Source organism: Mizuhopecten yessoensis, unplaced genomic scaffold (genome assembly GCF_002113885.1).
Source record: "Mizuhopecten yessoensis strain PY_sf001 unplaced genomic scaffold, ASM211388v2 scaffold2101, whole genome shotgun sequence".
In the NCBI taxonomy this organism is placed as follows: domain Eukaryota; kingdom Metazoa; phylum Mollusca; class Bivalvia; order Pectinida; family Pectinidae; genus Mizuhopecten; species Mizuhopecten yessoensis.
This window is the reverse complement of record NW_018404378.1, coordinates 141,547-161,800: the sequence shown is the minus strand read 5'-3', so window position 1 is coordinate 161,800 and position 20,254 is coordinate 141,547. Positions and strand designations below refer to the sequence as shown.

The 20,254-nt window shown below is 34.4% G+C and overlaps 2 protein-coding genes across 4 annotated transcripts in view; one reads left to right on the top strand and one right to left on the bottom strand.

The window, feature by feature from the left end:
- Nucleotides 1-20,254, bottom strand: part of LOC110445190 — a 135,240-nt gene that overhangs the window by 33,662 nt on the left and 81,324 nt on the right. The window lies entirely within an intron of this gene.
- LOC110445189 lies at nucleotides 14,544-19,073 on the top strand. The gene is made up of 2 exons (XM_021489666.1): nucleotides 14,544-14,619; nucleotides 17,427-19,073. Exons 1-2 carry the CDS (start codon nucleotides 14,572-14,574, stop codon nucleotides 19,056-19,058), a joined length of 1,680 nt encoding a protein of 559 aa, XP_021345341.1. The 5' UTR covers nucleotides 14,544-14,571; the 3' UTR covers nucleotides 19,059-19,073.

Below are 20,254 nucleotides of genomic sequence, written 5' to 3'. Positions count from 1 at the left end.
AATTACACATGAAAAACAACATCATTCAAAGTACATGAATTCGGTTTTATCTTGTTTAAATTTTAGGACAATAGGGCATTAATATATCAATTTAATCAAAATAAATATTATCGTTATTGTAATGAATGAAATATACGTATGAAAGAATGAATGATTTTGAATTTGAGTATGAAAGAATGAATGAAAAAGAAAGAGAGAATGAAGAGAAAGAGGCCTTTTGCATGAGGCTATATTATGTAAGAGGGATGATTCCGGGGCACCCCAACCCTGGCATCCCTCCCAAAGATGCTGGGGGAATAAACAATTTGAACCTAAAAAAAATAATAAAAAAAAATAAAAAAAAATCCAAGGGCATGAACCTATAGACCTTGTCGACACCTTTCTAAGAGAATTTGATAGCCTTTCACCCCAGCATGTCCATGTAACAGTCCAAGGGCATGAACCTATAGACCGCCTTGTTATTCAGAAGCAGTCTATTAAAAGCTTTATGACTAACAAATCGAAACTAAATGGGTCAACGAAAGCCAACAGAACAAACTAGACAGCATTCCTTCCTAGCTTGCCAAAAGTGAAAAACTTCATTACCCTAGACCATTTGTTATTTTACAATAGTCGTTGAAAGACATTAACACCTTTGAGACTTTATTAGCAGGTTGAGGTAATTTATTCAAACATACTTGAAAGCCCTTTATCAAATTTAAACATGACGCTGGCCCATGCTAGGATTGTCCTTGGCCTCTAGGTTATTCAGGAGACGTCGTTAAAAGAAATCGTTGGCACTGGACGAATGACAGACGCCGCGCCATCTCATGTAAGCTCATAGACAAGTCGTAATAATGGATAATATGATTTCCTTTACTGGTCATATTGCTCAAAGACTAGTTAATAAAGCATGCATTTAAAATCATTCGATTTCCCAACTAAAACGGAGTCTCTGCGATATAACAACGTCGTTTTAGATAAAATATTACACAACAGTATTTATAACGACTTGTCAAGCCAACAAGCTGAAACGCAATATTCTACAATTATTATACGTATTGTCCGTCTCTGAACAGTAATACATATATAATCGTGTTTCTGTTGTAAGTAAGGACTCTACTGTAATCGTCTACGTCGAGATATCCCAGTGCCACAATAAAGAAAAGAGACGCCAGAGGGCGCCTCTGTTCACAGGTCGAACTAAATCCTTTGTCCAGACTTAAAAGTTTCCACTGAACTATAACGCACACATTTATGTGATGTGTTCTTGATATGCTTCATTATTGTTTCTATAGTCAAACATTTTTATGACGACAAACTACAACAAACAGTCCTAGGCGGGGAGTAACGTAAAGTCGCCAGAGGGCGCCTGCGTCCGGGAATCGAATCCCCGTCACCTGCTGATTTGAAATAAAATGATATTTTTGTTCTCAATCAAAACATGCAACATTATTTCTATTTCACGTCCGGACTATCGCGGACGTAACACCTCATTGTCACTTCCTATTGGTCAATACAATTACGTAAAGTATGCCTGCGAATGATGGTGCGTGCAGATCTGGTCTCCGATTTTGTCAACACATCTTCAAATTCACTTGATATTGTACCTTTTTTTTTAAAGATGGCGTTCATTTAAGATATATTTGTTACCCTAAAATGAAATTTAATATTTTAAAGGTACTAACGATGTTTCAAATATTAGTAATAATTAATAAATTAGTAAAATTATTTTTAATACAAATTTTGTTAGTTTTTCAAGAAACAATATTGATGTGGTTATATTCGAGGACAGAATATTTATTTTTAGTTATATGATAGAAGACTAATAATATATTTCCATGATGGTCAAGGTCAGACTTTTTTAATTTTCCAACCCATCTCCCCCAATCAGAATTAAATGGTCGTCCTCTTCACTAGGTCGTTGGTCGTTGTGAGGATTAGTTCTTTGATAATTCTGTAATTTCGCACTATCGATAATTTTCGCAGAAATTGTCAGTTTTAGCGTAGTGCGTTGCGTAATCCGTCGACATTGATGGGACCACACCATACGGCGGCTTTAATACTTAATTAACGCGTAATGGTGATCACGACATTCAACGTTCGATCTCAATATCCCTTCATACACCGAAAGACGAATGCTGCTTAATTAGCATTTCATCGCCTAACTCCATTACTTTTCTATTTCTATGACAGATAACGTAAATGAACGTTAGAGCTATTGTAAGGCTCCATCACACATCTGTGACGTGGGCATAACTAGGCATTAGATACCAGCACGAGGATGGGGCAATTTAAAATTACAATTTAGGATCTCTGCAATAAGTTATCTCAGATCCAACATGACACGTTTTATTGCAAATTTGTCACAAATGTCGTTTAAAACCATTACAACGGTGCAGATACTGTCAAACCATAGAAAACCATTACAACGGTGCAGATACTGTCAAACCATAGAAAACAATGCGGAAAACAAACATGTACCAGTAACTTTGAAAAATGTAGCCATTTACATCAACCTCTGCAAACCCTCACCCTACACACCCACACAAACACCCCTCCCCTACCCCCACCACACAAACACACACAAACACCCCTCCCCTACCCCTACCCAGCTTACCGTTTGCTACCTATTCACTCCTATCTGATTTCTATTTCAAGATATCAACCGACCCTGAGCAATGACATACCAGTGATCATTAAGGGTCCCTGTTCCACTGCATGCAAAACACTAGAGAGTTCCACTATAGTCTTTGGCACAGTGTGTATATACAGTTATCTCCCTTTATGTTAGTGTTAGATACAACTCAAGTACCACTAAGTCTACGGTACCGCCGTTGATTCAGGTTCTAGGTAACTTAGTTGGTTAGAGCAACAGTAATGTTTTAGTGGTCCAGGGTTTGAATTCTGGCAAGCCACGCTTTGCATCTTAAACACCCATAACACTTTTAACATAAAATTCCATAAGGTATGGGGGGGGGGGGGGGGGGGGTTAGAACTTATTTATCAAATATTTACAGCCATTCCAGAAACAAATTCCATGGCGTAGTTACAGTTTTTGGCAGTGGTGTGGGGGTGTTTACGAGAATCTGTCTCCAACCACACGAACTACACGGGCGATGAATAATGATAACAGAAACGTAATAGACTGGCTATCAACATCGTTATGCTTACATCTTAATCAGCTGTTATGATATAATTTGGTTGATTCTAAACTGAAGCAATTGCATTTTTGTCTCACAAATTCTTAAATGACATTATGGGTCCATCTTTCTTCATCAAAATCATTATATTCTTCCCACTTTTTACTCTCTGCTGCTATTGTTATATCTTTACTTATGATGTTATAGATAGAAATATATTTAATTTGCAATAGGCAACAAATGCCTTTGTGCTTTACACACATTGAAACATGACAATGACATAATGGCAATAAGAAATTATACATATTCATTCACAATAGTAAGCATGAACACAGTATGCAATAGACTTTAACAAAAAAATAATGCGAGGCGAAGGATGCAAGGAATTAATTTGAGTTACACATTAAACAAAATTCCATGCCTAATTTCCTTCGCTTTGTAAATAAACATAGCTAAATTTCTAATAATGAAATTGTTTTCTGAAGAAACAAGTTCAGCAAATTTGTCCATATTTGGTCTACAATAATGTTTTTTTCAAAAATGTTGATCTAATTTCAGAGTATAACGGGAATTCCATAACAAAATGGTCTTCATCTTCAATTTTAGTACACACACTACAATATCGCATTTCTGCAGGTATTGGGTTAGGTCTATGCCATCTCCCTGTTTCTATATTTAATCTATGGGCAGATATGCGAAGCATAGACGTCTTGTGATAAAGTAGCATTCATAAGGTAGCAGATCATATAACAATCTACATATTTGTACGTATCGGTTATCATATAGACACATTATATGTCCATTCTTTATTTATATATATATTTGTCTTTTTTTTTTTCTTACTATTTGTAAAAAGGCGTTATCCTTGTTGCCCCATTTGCGCCGAAAATCTTTGATAAAGAATCATATCAGGTAAGGAGGGTGCGCATGATACAGGTTGGAGAACAGTTTGGTTTGGTTTAGTATTGTTTAACGTCCTATCAACAGCTATGGTCATTTAAAGACGGCCAACCCTGTGTGCTAGATGCATGCGTGTAGTGTATGCGTGTGTGTTTTGGGAGGCTGTGATATGTTCGTGTTTGTCTCCTTGTGATATCGCGTAACTGATGCCGACTTTATCGTGCCACCTCACTGAAACATACTGCCGAAGATACCCAGCAGGACGTCCCACCCGGTCACATTATACTGACAACGAGCGAACCAATCGTTCCACTCCTAAATTGCTGAGCGTTAAGCAGGATAAGAAACTACCATTTTACAGACTCTGGTATGTCTCGGCCAGGGGACAGAACCCAAAGCCTTCCTCATAGGGGCGAACGCTCAACTAAATGCCAAAAGTGAGGCGTTGTCAATGGAGTGACATGAGGAAGAATAAAGTTGTTTAGAAAGAAGAGAAAAGATAAGATCTCAAATTTAGTCGCCACTTATGAGCATACAATGGGGACAGCAGGTACAACTGGTACGCCCTACCTGCAGGGACCTTGGGGAACAGAATACCACACATATCAAATGAAAGTCATAAACCACACACATACATATCCATATGTTCTCGCATGTACATGTACAAGTCGTCCGTTTCCGTGTCGTACTGTATGTTTTTATCGACAGGAGCCGACGATCACGTCATTAGGTAAGAAAGCCCGTCAAAATCAATGTCGGTGACCCCGCGTTCGCACTGTTGTATGTATATGGCGCAATAAACACTCATGGCCATTGTTATAGCGTTAAGTCACGAAATGCAACTATTGTATGCATCAGAGATTTCCATATTTATGTGGGAGCCTTCTGCAGTCTTAGTGTACAAGAACAGTGTAACGCGAGTAAACTATGCAACCCTGTAAAATAGACTACCGACCAGGTGAAACCATACTACCAACACTGTAAAATAGACTACCGACCAGGTGAAACCTTACTACCATCCCTGTAAAATAGACTACCGACCAGGTGAAACCATACTACCAACCCTTTAAAATAGACTACCGACCAAGTGAAACCATACTCGGCCGCTTCCGTTTATCTGGTTTAACCGTTCCAGCCGGCTTAACCTGAAAGAAAAATATATTTGGACCAGAGTGACCCCTATGAAATTTTGTACATGATGTAACAAACATAAATCTTTCCTGAGTAAGTTTTATTTGTTTGTTACTTTTGAGCATTTTGAGCTCTGTCTGAGAGGTCGTTCACACTTCATAAAGTCTAATGCGTTCGTTTATCTATAAAGTGTTTCTGTAGCATCTGTACTGTTTCACCCGGGATATGCAAACCATGAAACATACTAGTGACCCTGTAAAACATACTAGCGACCCTGTAAAACATACTAGTTACCCTGTAAAACATACTAGTGACCATGTAAAACATACTAGTGACCCTGTAAAACATACTAGCGACCCTGTAAAACATACTAGCGACAAACATACTAGCGACCCTGTAAAACATTCTAGCGACAAGCATACTAGCGACCCTGTAAAACATACTAGCGACCCTGTAAAACATACTAGTGACCCTATAAAACAAACTAGTGTCCCTATGAAACATAATAGCGACCCTGTAAAACATACTAGTTTCCCTGTAAAACATATTACTATACCTCTATCAAAGTGCTTATAAAGATATGTCTAGATTATCCATTTGAAGAGGGAAACACGATACTTTGTTTACCCGATATTAATCATGTTTTACGAAGGTTTCGCCCTACCACAACGGCAATACATATGTTATTGTACACAGATATAACAATAACACACAAATCAATATGTTATAACACACAGATATAACAATAACACAAAAATAAATATGTTATCGTACACAGATTTAACAATAACACAAAAATAGATACTTTATTGTACACAGATATAACAATAACACAAAAATAAATATTTTATTGTACACAGATTTGACAATAACACAACAATAAATATGTTATCGTACACAGATTTAACAATAACACAAAAATAAATATTTTACTGTACACAGATTTGACAATACCACAACAATAAATGTGATCACAGTTTCGCACTATTGTTGTCGTCCACTTAAGTCCATTGAAACTCACGTGTGATGTATCTTACTCATTTTTTCTAGAGAAACCCCAAATAAGGGAAATATGATCGAGGAAACTCGAGTGATTGAGATCAAAGCGACATTATTTCCCCCTAATCAAATCAGATACTCTGTTATATTGATGAGGTACAATATGACGCAATTAAAACAAGGCTTAGGATTTCTGATCAACTCTAATAAAATTGACAATCCCATTTTTGTAATATGTTGATTTAACATCCAAAAAGTCTAATGATATACTTCCTCCGCACCAGAGAGGTTTTTTTTTCATAGTCTTAATTCGCATGTCCCTGTGGTCTCAGACGAAGCAGTATCTAGCGCTAACGAACCCTACAGTGGCCCTGACGCAATTATTACATATTTTCCATCATATACGATGATGAGCTTTAATCGTTTAATCGCTTCACTGGGCTACAACGTGTATCGGACTATTGATCGGTAAACTGATATAACATATTCCTAATGTCACACAGTGTCACTGGTTTTCCAATTTGTATCAATGATGGCTACACGAATACTTCAGGGATTTCCCAAGTGTCACTGAAGTCATCAGGAACACGACTCACCATGAGGTTAAAATATCACAGAAACGCCATTCTTATCAAACGCACAAGTATTTAAGCTCGTAAAAGGCATGCCGGAAACAGCCGGAAACAGCCGGGAATAACCGGAAACATCCGTGAATTCAGGTTTACAAAGATTGAAATCTCAATCTGTTGATCATTTATACAATACAAGTGCAGGATGTGCTGATGAATTTATACCCTACTCATTTGTTGATAGATATGTACTCTGGGGTGAAAGGAGAGCTATCAATTCAATCAGCACTTTCCCCTAGCGTCATAGATGTAGAAGCAGAATGCAACACCCCATCACGAAAAAGAGTTTATAAATGTAAATATAAGGACTGGAATATACTTTTCTCATCATATATAAGGTCATAAAAACATAAGATTCTGGACATTATCTGTATTTACGATAAATCGTTGAGTTTATGGACATGTAAACAATGACCTGCGTCCAACATGTCAAGAAACCGGTTGTTATCACTTCATAAATGTTGAAAAAATAGATCCCGTTCCTGAAATAGCAGCCTGCCGTGGGCGATTGAGACCTTCTGTATTTATTATTTTCTTTTAATATTTATTTCCAGAACATGTAGGATTTTATACTAATTACAAAAACGATGCATTGAGGAGCAGGTCGTGTTTGAGCTAGCTTCTGGCTATAACCACCAACTGTTATTGATATCCACACGGAGAGAAGCAGCGCCATTATATAACGGTTATAGAATACTACAGTATCATTATATAACGGTTATAGATTGCTATAGTATCATTATATAACGGTTATAGATTGCTGTAGTATCATTATATAACGGTTATAGATTGCTGTAGTATCATTATATAACGGTTATAGATTGCTATAGTATCATTATATAACGGTTATAGATTGCTATAGTATCATTATATAACGGTTATAGATTGCTATAGTATCATTATATAACGGTTATAGATTGCTATAGTATCATTATATAACGGTTATAGATTGCTATAGTATCATTATATAACGGTTATAGATTGCTATAGTATCATTATATAACGGTTATAGATTGCTATAGTATCATTATATAACGGTTATAGATTGCTATAGTATCATTATATAACGGTTATAGATTGCTATAGTATCATTATATAACGGTTATAGATTGCTATAGTATCATTATATAACGGTTATAGATTGCTATAGTATCATTATATAACGGTTATAGATTGCTATAGTATCATTATATAACGGTTATAGATTGCTATAGTATCATTATATAACGGTTATAGATTGCTATAGTATCATTATATAACGGTTATAGATTGCTATAGTATCATTATATAACGGTTATAGATTGCTATAGTATCATTATATAACGGTTATAGATTGCTATAGTATCATTATATAACGGTTATAGATTGCTATAGTATCATTATATAACGGTTATAGATTGCTATAGTATCATTATATAACGGTTATAGATTGCTATAGTATCATTATATAACGGTTATAGATTGCTATAGTATCATTATATAACGGTTATAGATTGCTATAGTATCATTATATAACGGTTATAGATTGCTATAGTATCATTATATAACGGTTATAGATTGCTATAGTATCATTATATAACGGTTATAGATTGCTATAGTATCATTATATAACGGTTATAGATTGCTATAGTATCATTATATAACGGTTATAGATTGCTATAGTATCATTATATAACGGTTATAGATTGCTATAGTATCATTATATAACGGTTATAGATTGCTATAGTATCATTATATAACGGTTATAGATTGCTATAGTATCATTATATAACGGTTATAGATTGCTATAGTATCATTATATAACGGTTATAGATTGCTATAGTATCATTATATAACGGTTATAGATTGCTATAGTATCATTATATAACGGTTATAGATTGCTATAGTATCATTATATAACGGTTATAGATTGCTATAGTATCATTATATAACGGTTATAGATTGCTATAGTATCATTATATAACGGTTATAGATTGCTATAGTATCATTATATAACGGTTATAGATTGCTATAGTATCATTATATAACGGTTATAGATTGCTATAGTATCATTATATAACGGTTATAGATTGCTATAGTATCATTATATAACGGTTATAGATTGCTATAGTATCATTATATAACGGTTATAGATTGCTATAGTATCATTATATAACGGTTATAGATTGCTATAGTATCATTATATAACGGTTATAGATTGCTATAGTATCATTATATAACGGTTATAGATTGCTATAGTATCATTATATAACGGTTATAGATTGCTATAGTATCATTATATAACGGTTATAGATTGCTATAGTATCATTATATAACGGTTATAGATTGCTATAGTATCATTATATAACGGTTATAGATTGCTATAGTATCATTATATAACGGTTATAGATTGCTATAGTATCATTATATAACGGTTATAGATTGCTATAGTATCATTATATAACGGTTATAGATTGCTATAGTATCATTATATAACGGTTATAGATTGCTATAGTATCATTATATAACGGTTATAGATTGCTATAGTATCATTATATAACGGTTATAGATTGCTATAGTATCATTATATAACGGTTATAGATTGCTATAGTATCATTATATAACGGTTATAGATTGCTATAGTATCATTATATAACGGTTATAGATTGCTATAGTATCATTATATAACGGTTATAGATTGCTATAGTATCATTATATAACGGTTATAGATTGCTATAGTATCATTATATAACGGTTATAGATTGCTATAGTATCATTATATAACGGTTATAGATTGCTATAGTATCATTATATAACGGTTATAGATTGCTATAGTATCATTATATAACGGTTATAGATTGCTATAGTATCATTATATAACGGTTATAGATTGCTATAGTATCATTATATAACGGTTATAGATTGCTATAGTATCATTATATAACGGTTATAGATTGCTATAGTATCATTATATAACGGTTATAGATTGCTATAGTATCATTATATAACGGTTATAGATTGCTATAGTATCATTATATAACGGTTATAGATTGCTATAGTATCATTATATAACGGTTATAGATTGCTATAGTATCATTATATAACGGTTATAGATTGCTATAGTATCATTATATAACGGTTATAGATTGCTATAGTATCATTATATAACGGTTATAGATTGCTATAGTATCATTATATAACGGTTATAGATTGCTATAGTATCATTATATAACGGTTATAGATTGCTATAGTATCATTATATAACGGTTATAGATTGCTATAGTATCATTATATAACGGTTATAGATTGCTATAGTATCATTATATAACGGTTATAGATTGCTATAGTATCATTATATAACGGTTATAGATTGCTATAGTATCATTATATAACGGTTATAGATTGCTATAGTATCATTATATAACGGTTATAGATTGCTATAGTATCATTATATAACGGTTATAGATTGCTATAGTATCATTATATAACGGTTATAGATTGCTATAGTATCATTATATAACGGTTATAGATTGCTATAGTATCATTATATAACGGTTATAGATTGCTATAGTATCATTATATAACGGTTATAGATTGCTATAGTATCATTATATAACGGTTATAGATTGCTATAGTATCATTATATAACGGTTATAGATTGCTATAGTATCATTATATAACGGTTATAGATTGCTATAGTATCATTATATAACGGTTATAGATTGCTATAGTATCATTATATAACGGTTATAGATTGCTATAGTATCATTATATAACGGTTATAGATTGCTATAGTATCATTATATAACGGTTATAGATTGCTATAGTATCATTATATAACGGTTATAGATTGCTATAGTATCATTATATAACGGTTATAGATTGCTATAGTATCATTATATAACGGTTATAGATTGCTATAGTATCATTATATAACGGTTATAGATTGCTATAGTATCATTATATAACGGTTATAGATTGCTATAGTATCATTATATAACGGTTATAGATTGCTATAGTATCATTATATAACGGTTATAGATTGCTATAGTATCATTATATAACGGTTATAGATTGCTATAGTATCATTATATAACGGTTATAGATTGCTATAGTATCATTATATAACGGTTATAGATTGCTATAGTATCATTATATAACGGTTATAGATTGCTATAGTATCATTATATAACGGTTATAGATTGCTATAGTATCATTATATAACGGTTATAGATTGCTATAGTATCATTATATAACGGTTATAGATTGCTATAGTATCATTATATAACGGTTATAGATTGCTATAGTATCATTATATAACGGTTATAGATTGCTATAGTATCATTATATAACGGTTATAGATTGCTATAGTATCATTATATAACGGTTATAGATTGCTATAGTATCATTATATAACGGTTATAGATTGCTATAGTATCATTATATAACGGTTATAGATTGCTATAGTATCATTATATAACGGTTATAGATTGCTATAGTATCATTATATAACGGTTATAGATTGCTATAGTATCATTATATAACGGTTATAGATTGCTATAGTATCATTATATAACGGTTATAGATTGCTATAGTATCATTAAAGGATTTAATATGTGTTTTGTTGCTGAAGGAAAAATGAGACTCGGCTAAAAGCTTCAGATGTGTTTTGTTGCTGAAGGAAAAATGAGACTCGGCTAAAAGCTTCAGGTGAACTTTGTCACGTTTCACTTCAGCAGGCCAAGCAAGCAATCTAAACATTCATTTTTCATGGGAGCATGGTTATAATTCCTATGATTTAATATCCTCCAAATCAAATATCGAAATACTATATAACTATGAATGACGTCCCGTTAAATCGTTCACAACAAGAGATCAATGACCTTGGGACTTGCGTCATATTGTCAGTTTTCTGTTGAAGCCAGAATGACAAGTATAAGATCCCCCTCCTCCCCCTTCCCCTCCTCCGGCCCCACATACATGTACATCATTATGATGTACTTTGTATGAAGAGTACAAAATATAGGATCTTATATTAATTGTCATTTCATATGCGATTATGAAACGGGTCGTAAGAATTTTTTAATGTAGCGACCCTTTGGCGAGCTAAAATGAAAAAATCGTGACGAGTTTCATACATCTCGAAAAATTCATAAAATTAGATCCATGTTATCACATAATGAAGATTTGTGACATTCTATAACCAATCACGGGGCTGAATGGCCGTATAACATGGGTTAATACGCAACAAATATGGCATGGGTATATTTATTGGATAACACATTACATTATGACGAACATTGAACTGCGGTACCCATTTTTCGATGTGCAGTATGCACACATGTTTGTTCCCCTTACATTTGACAAAAGCCGCGTTGGCTGAGTGTAATATTTAGGGAGATTCGGGGACATTTTGTTACTCCAGCGACAACTAAGTTTGCCAAGTGAAAATCATTGTAGGAATTATTTAAAACTGAAATGAACGTTCGCAACAACTATGAAAAAAACTTTTCAAGTTATAATTACAGTAACCTTAACCTTAATCACAATACCATGACACGCGCACTGGTTAAATGTTTTGTCAAATATGACAATTATAGAAAGTTGTGACACAGTCAGTGTTACGACGTTGTGTAATTAATTACGTATATCGGGAATAGCTCGGTGAATACAGGATTACATAGATATGATCTTAAAGTCTCAATTTGGGGCTTATACCTTATGGTAGATAAGGGCTGGTATGATATTCAAGTCTCAACTGACCATCTATGCACGTACCGATAGATTAAAATCGAGTATAAATATAATATAGAAAGGAGATAATGACGGCTAGAGAAGAGGTTAGAAAGGCTAGGGACGGCTAGAGAAGAGGCCAGAAGGGCTAGGGACGGCTAGAGATGGGTTAGAGCTAATACAGATAGAGACAGCTCGGAGACGACTGAGAGCGAGACCAAACGTTAAAGACCGATCCTAATACTTGAGGTTACCAGAATAAACTTTTAACCAACCATCAACCCTTGTCACTCGTTTGGTGTTACAAAGTTTTATGAAAATCAGTACAGATATAGGGTCGCTAGAGTGATGACGTAGAAATGTTAACGACCTTGACCCTAAGGTCAACCGGACGAAGCTGATCTCCTGCCATTCTCTCTTGTTGACATAAACCATACACGGTATTGTAGTGAAATGGATATATATATAAATCTACAGTAACCATACACGGTATTGTAGTAAAATGGATATATATAAAAATCTACAGTAACCATACACGGTATTGTAGTGAAATGAATATATATAAAAATCTACAGTAACCATACACGGCATTGTAGTGAAATGGATATATATATAAATCTACAGTAACCATACAGGGTATTGTAGTGAAATGGATATATATAAAAATCTACAGTAACAATACACGGTATTGTAGTGAAATGAATATATATAAAAAATCTACAGTAACCATACACGGTATTGTAGTGAACTGGATATATATATATAAATCTACAGTAACCATACAGGGTATTGTAGTGAAATGGATATATATAATAATCTACAGTAACCATACACGGTATTGTAGTGAAATGGATATATATAAAAATCTACAGTAACCATACACGGTATTGTAGTGAAATAGATAGATAAAGAAACCCTACAGTAACCGAGTTCTCCTGACGTTGCTGTGTGTAATAAAAGCTATTTAACACCATTCTCTCACCGGCAGCTGCAGATATAAACCGTTCTATGGAAAGACTAACACGTTCAATGCACGCGATATTGTACACGGATCTGGAACGTCCATATACATTACTAACCCTGGTCGTTATATAAAAGTAGTGACCTTGGATCGTAAAATTAAACTAGATCTTGTCACATGGTACGAGGGTTGATAAGATAAATACGCCTCGTGTGCAATTAGTGTAGCACGTGCTTGGATTAATCACAGTTATGTTCATGTCTAATTATGTCATACGTTAATAAGCAGCACACGCAATGACAACAACAGGTGGTATCAGCTGTAGAGGCGTGGATAACTATGTCATCAGATGTAGAGGCGTGGATAACTATGTTATCAGATGAAGAGGCGTGGATAACTATGTTATCAGATTTAATAAGCAGCACACGCAATGACAACAACAGGTGGTATCAGCTGTAGAGGCGTTGATAACTATGTCATCAGATGTAGAGGTGTGGACAACTATGTCATCAGATGTAGAGGCGTGGATAACTATGTTACCAGAGGTAGAGGCGTGGATAACTATGTTATCAGATTTAATAAGCAGCACACGCAATGACAACAACAGGTGGGATCAGCTGTAGAGGCGTGGATAACTATGTCATCAGATGTAGAGGTGTGGACAACTAGGTCATCAGATGTAGAGGCGTGGATAAGTATGTTATGAGATGTAGAGGCGTGGATAACTATGTTATCGGATGTAGAGGCGTGGATAAGTATGTTATCAGATGTAGAGGCGTGGAGAACTAAGTTATCAAATGTAGAGGCGTGGATAAATATGTTACCAGATGTAGAGGCGTGGATAACTATGTTATCGGATGTAGAGGCGTGGATAAGTATGTTATCAGATGTAGAGGCGTGGATAAGTATGTTATGAGATGTAGAGGCGTGGATAACTATGTTATCAAATGTAGAGGCGTGGATAAATATGTTACCAGATGTAGAGGCGTGGATAACTATGTTATCGGATGTAGAGGCGTGGATAAGTATGTTATGAGATGTAGAGGCGTGGATAACTATGTTATCGGATGTAGAGGCGTGGATAAGTATGTTATGAGATGTAGAGGCGTGGATAACTATGTTATCGGATGTAGAGGCGTGGATAAGTATGTTATCAGATGTAGAGGCGTGGACCATAAACCATACACGGTATTGTAGTGAAATTGATATATATAATAATCTACAGTAACCATACACGGTATTGTAGTAAAATGGATATATATAAAAATCTACAGTAACCATAAACGGTATTGTAGTGAAATGGATATATATAAAAATCTACAGTAACCATAAACGGTATTGTAGTGAAATGGATATATATAAAAATCTGCAGTAACCATACACGGTATTGTAGTAAAATGGATATATATAAAAATCTACAGTAACCATACACGATATTGTAGTGAAATGGATATATATAAAAAAATCTACAGTAACCATACACGGCATTGTAGTGAAATGGATATATATATATAAATCTACAGTTACCATACACGGTATTGTAGTAAAATGGATATATATAAAAATCTACAGTAACCATACACGGCATTGTAGTGAAATGGATATATATAAAAAATCTACAGTAACCATACACGGCATTGTAGTGAAATGGATATATATAAAAATCTGCAGTAACCATACACGGTATTGTAGTAAAATGGATATATATAAAAATCTACAGTAACCATACACGATATTGTAGTGAAATGGATATATATAAAAATCTACAGTAACCATACACGGCATTGTAGTGAAATGGATATATATAAAAAATCTACAGTAACCATACACGGCATTGTAGTGAAATGGATATATATAAAAACCTACAGTAACCATACACGGTATTGTAGCGAAATGGATATATATAAAAATCTACAGTAACCATACACGGCATTGTAGTGAAATGGATATATATAAAAACCTACAGTAACCATACACGGTATTGTAGCGAAATGGATATATATAAAAATCTACAGTAACCATACACGATATTGTAGTGAAATGGATATATATAAAAAAATCTACAGTAACCATACACGGCATTGTAGTGAAATGGATATATATAAAAATCTACAGTAACCATACACGATATTGTAGTGAAATGGATATATATAAAAATCTGCAGTAACCATACACGGTATTGTAGTGAACTGGATATATATATATAAATCTACAGTTACCATACACGGTATTGTAGTAAAATGGATATATATAAAAATCTACAGTAACCATACACGGCATTGTAGTGAAATGGATATATATAAAAAATCTACAGTAACCATACACGGCATTGTAGTGAAATGGATATATATAAAAAAATCTAAAGTAACCATACACGGTATTGTAGTGAAATTGATATATATAATAATCTACAGTAACCATACACGGTATTGTAGTAAAATGGATATATATAAAAATCTACAGTAACCATACACGATATTGTAGTGAAATGGATATATATAAAAAAATCTACAGTAACCATACACGGCATTGTAGTGAAATGGATATATATAAAAAAATCTACAGTAACCATACACGGCATTGTAGTGAAATGGATATATATAAAAATCTGCAGTAACCATACACGGTATTGTAGTGAACTGGATATATATATATAAATCTACAGTTACCATACACGGTATTGTAGTAAAATGGATATATATAAAAATCTACAGTAACCATACACGATATTGTAGTGAAATGGATATATATAAAAAATCTACAGTAACCATACACGGTATTGTAGCGAAATGGATATATATAAAAATCTACAGTAACCATACACGGCATTGTAGTGAAATGGATATATATAAAAACCTACAGTAACCATACACGGTATTGTAGCGAAATGGATATATATAAAAATCTACAGTAACCATACACGATATTGTAGTGAAATGGATATATATATATAAATCTACAGTTACCATACACGGTATTGTAGTAAAATGGATATATATAAAAATCTACAGTAACCATAAACGGTATTGTAGTGAAATGGATATATATAATAATCTACAGTAACCATACACGGTATTGTAGTGAACTGGATATATATATATAAATCTACAGTTACCATACACGGTATTGTAGTAAAATGGATATATATAAAAATCTACAGTAACCATAAACGGTATTGTAGTGAAATGGATATATATAAAAAATCTACAGTAACCATACACGGCATTGTAGTGAAATGGATATATATAAAAACCTACAGTAACCATACACGGTATTGTAGCGAAATGGATATATATAAAAATCTACAGTAACCATACACGGCATTGTAGTGAAATGGATATATATAAAAACCTACAGTAACCATACACGGTATTGTAGTGAAATGGATATATATAAAAACCTACAGTAACCATACACGGTATTGTAGTGAAATAGATAGATAAAGAAACCCTACAGTAACCGAGTTCTCCTGACGTTGCTGTGTGTAATAAAAGCTATTTAACACCATTCTCTCACCGGCAGCTGCAGATATAAACCGTTCTATGGAAAGACTAACACGTTCAATGCACGCGATATTGTACACGGATCTGGAACGTCCATATACATTACTAACCCTGGTCGTTATATAAAAGTAGTGACCTTGGATCGTAAAATTAAACTAGATCTTGTCACATGGTACGAGGGTTGATAAGATAAATACGCCTCGTGTGCAATTAGTGTAGCACGTGCTTGGATTAATCACAGTTATGTTCATGTCTAATTATGTCATACGTTAATAAGCAGCACCCGCAATGACAACAACAGGTGGTATCAGCTTTAGAGGCGTGGATAACTATGTTGCCAGATGTAGAGGCGTGGATAAATATGTTACCAGATGTAGAGGCGTGGGTAACTATGTTATCAGATGTAGAGGCGTGGATAAATATGTTACCAGATGTAGAGGCGTGGACAACTATGTTATCAGATGTAGAGGCGTGGATAACTATGTTATCAGATGTAGAGGCGTGGATAACTATGTTATCAGATGTAGAGGCGTGGATAACTATGTTATCAGATGTAGAGGCGTGGATAACTATGTTATCAGATGTAGAGGCGTGGATAACTATGTTATCAGATGTAGAGGCGTGGATAACTATGTTATCAGATGTAGAGGCGTGGATAACTATGTTATCAGATGTAGAGGCGTGGATAACTATGTTATCAGATGTAGAGGCGTGGATAACTATGTTATCAGATGTAGAGGCGTGGATAACTATGTTATCAGATGTAGAGGCGTGGATAACTATGTTATCAGATGTAGAGGCGTGGATAACTATGTTATCAGATGTAGAGGCGTGGATAACTATGTTATCAGATGTAGAGGCGTGGATAACTATGTTATCAGATGTAGAGGCGTGGATAACTATGTTATCAGATGTAGAGGCGTGGATAACTATGTTATCAGATGTAGAGGCGTGGATAACTATGTTATCAGATGTAGAGGCGTGGATAACTATGTTATCAGATGTAGAGGCGTGGATAACTATGTTATCAGATGTAGAGGCGTGGATAACTATGTTATCAGATGTAGAGGCGTGGATAACTATGTTATCAGATGTAGAGGCGTGGATAACTATGTTATCAGATGTAGAGGCGTGGATAACTATGTTATCAGATGTAGAGGCGTGGATAACTATGTTATCAGATGTAGAGGCGTGGATAACTATGTTATCAGATGTAGAGGCGTGGATAACTATGTTATCAGATGTAGAGGCGTGGATAACTATGTTATCAGATGTAGAGGCGTGGATAACTATGTTATCAGATGTAGAGGCGTGGATAACTATGTTATCAGATGTAGAGGCGTGGATAACTATGTTATCAGATGTAGAGGCGTGGATAACTATGTTATCAGATGTAGAGGCGTGGATAACTATGTTATCAGATGTAGAGGCGTGGATAACTATGTTATCAGATGTAGAGGCGTGGATAACTATGTTATCAGATGTAGAGGCGTGGATAACTATGTTATCAGATGTAGAGGCGTGGATAACTATGTTATCAGATGTAGAGGCGTGGATAACTATGTTATCAGATGTAGAGGCGTGGATAACTATGTTATCAGATGTAGAGGCGTGGATAACTATGTTATCAGATGTAGAGGCGTGGATAACTATGTTATCAGATGTAGAGGCGTGGATAACTATGTTATCAGATGTAGAGGCGTGGATAACTATGTTATCAGATGTAGAGGCGTGGATAACTATGTTATCAGATGTAGAGGCGTGGATAACTATGTTATCAGATGTAGAGGCGTGGATAACTATGTTATCAGATGTAGAGGCGTGGATAACTATGTTATCAGATGTAGAGGCGTGGATAACTATGTTATCAGATGTAGAGGCGTGGATAACTATGTTATCAGATGTAGAGGCGTGGATAACTATGTTATCAGATGTAGAGGCGTGGATAACTATGTTATCAGATGTAGAGGCGTGGATAACTATGTTATCAGATGTAGAGGCGTGGATAACTATGTTATCAGATGTAGAGGCGTGGATAACTATCCCTAAGTGTTTCGTTTATTGGTACTTGGAAACTGACAGAAGCAATACTGGACCGTGATATCAAACTGTACCCTTGGCTTCCTACTTATGGCATCAGCATATATATTGCACCTACGTGTATCTTTAGGCAACCAATACAATTGTTCTACATACGTTCTAAACATGTTCAAACTATCATACGAATAAAATCATGTTTTATTGTTGTTTAGTCAAATGTGAAAAAACCCACAGACATCATGGTACGAGAAATAGTCCCTGAGGCGTTCTAGTAAACATACTAAAAGGCTTCGGAGGAAGCCAATAGACCCCTTTGATAAAGTACGGTGAACTATTAGTGGTAGAACATTCAGTAAACGATAAACATATTAACGGTACCTGCTTAAAAAGAGGTTGCATAAAAAATTCAGATCAAACGATTTTTTTTCTTCTTAAAGAAGGTAGGTAAGATTTTCGAACGATCTTTTAGCGCCCCTCTCAGAAACCATCACTTCTAAAGATTTGTTTGTTTTATTTATATCAAACAGTTTAATGACTTCAGCTATTTGACTACAAAATTTATACGAAAATAGCATCACTGTTCGACGTGTTTACGGATCAATACGGCACAAGACATGCTTGTTACGTCATCACTGATAAGGTTGAACGCTCCTTATCCCGCCAAACGAGTATGTCATGTACACCTATGGTCTATTTATGAGGTTCAAGTTTTGATTTATGAACACAAGATGAAATGTTATCAAATAACAATTTAAGTTTTAGTGAATTATTTAAGTCTTTAAGACAAGCGATTTCGGCAGGTACAAACAAAATCAATATGACACGAATTTGCTTACGTCTACAGATTTTACTTTGATCTTTCCAATAAACATTGGATAAACATTGGATAATGGCTATGGTATTTCAACACGCCTAATGCTCGGCAATTTCAATTTGATATCTCAAATAAAATCCTAATTCTAACTATGCACATAACCTTTACAATTCTAATTAGATTAGTCCCCTGGAAGTTCGGGGACAGCATACGCCGGCTGTATCTTACTGTAAGGTATCGTAAAGAGGCAGATACTGTGAGTCCTATTACTGCCATCCTCGATACTCCAAGGGTTTAAATACCGTGAGCCCCATTACTGCCATCCTCGATACTCCAAGGGTTTAAATACCGTGAGCCCCATTACTGCCATCCTCGATACTCCAAGGGTTTAAATACCGTGAGCCCCATTACTGCCATCCTCGATACTCCAAGGGTTTAAATAC

Coding starts and splice junctions, on each gene's coding strand:
- LOC110445189 (XM_021489666.1), top strand. CDS start 14,572: ATGTTATCGGATGTAGAGGCGTGGATAAGTATGTTATCAGATGTAGAG. Junction 14,620..17,426: donor GTATGTTATCAGATGTAGAG/GCGTGGACCATA, acceptor TCAGATGTAGAG/GCGTGGATAACTATGTTATC.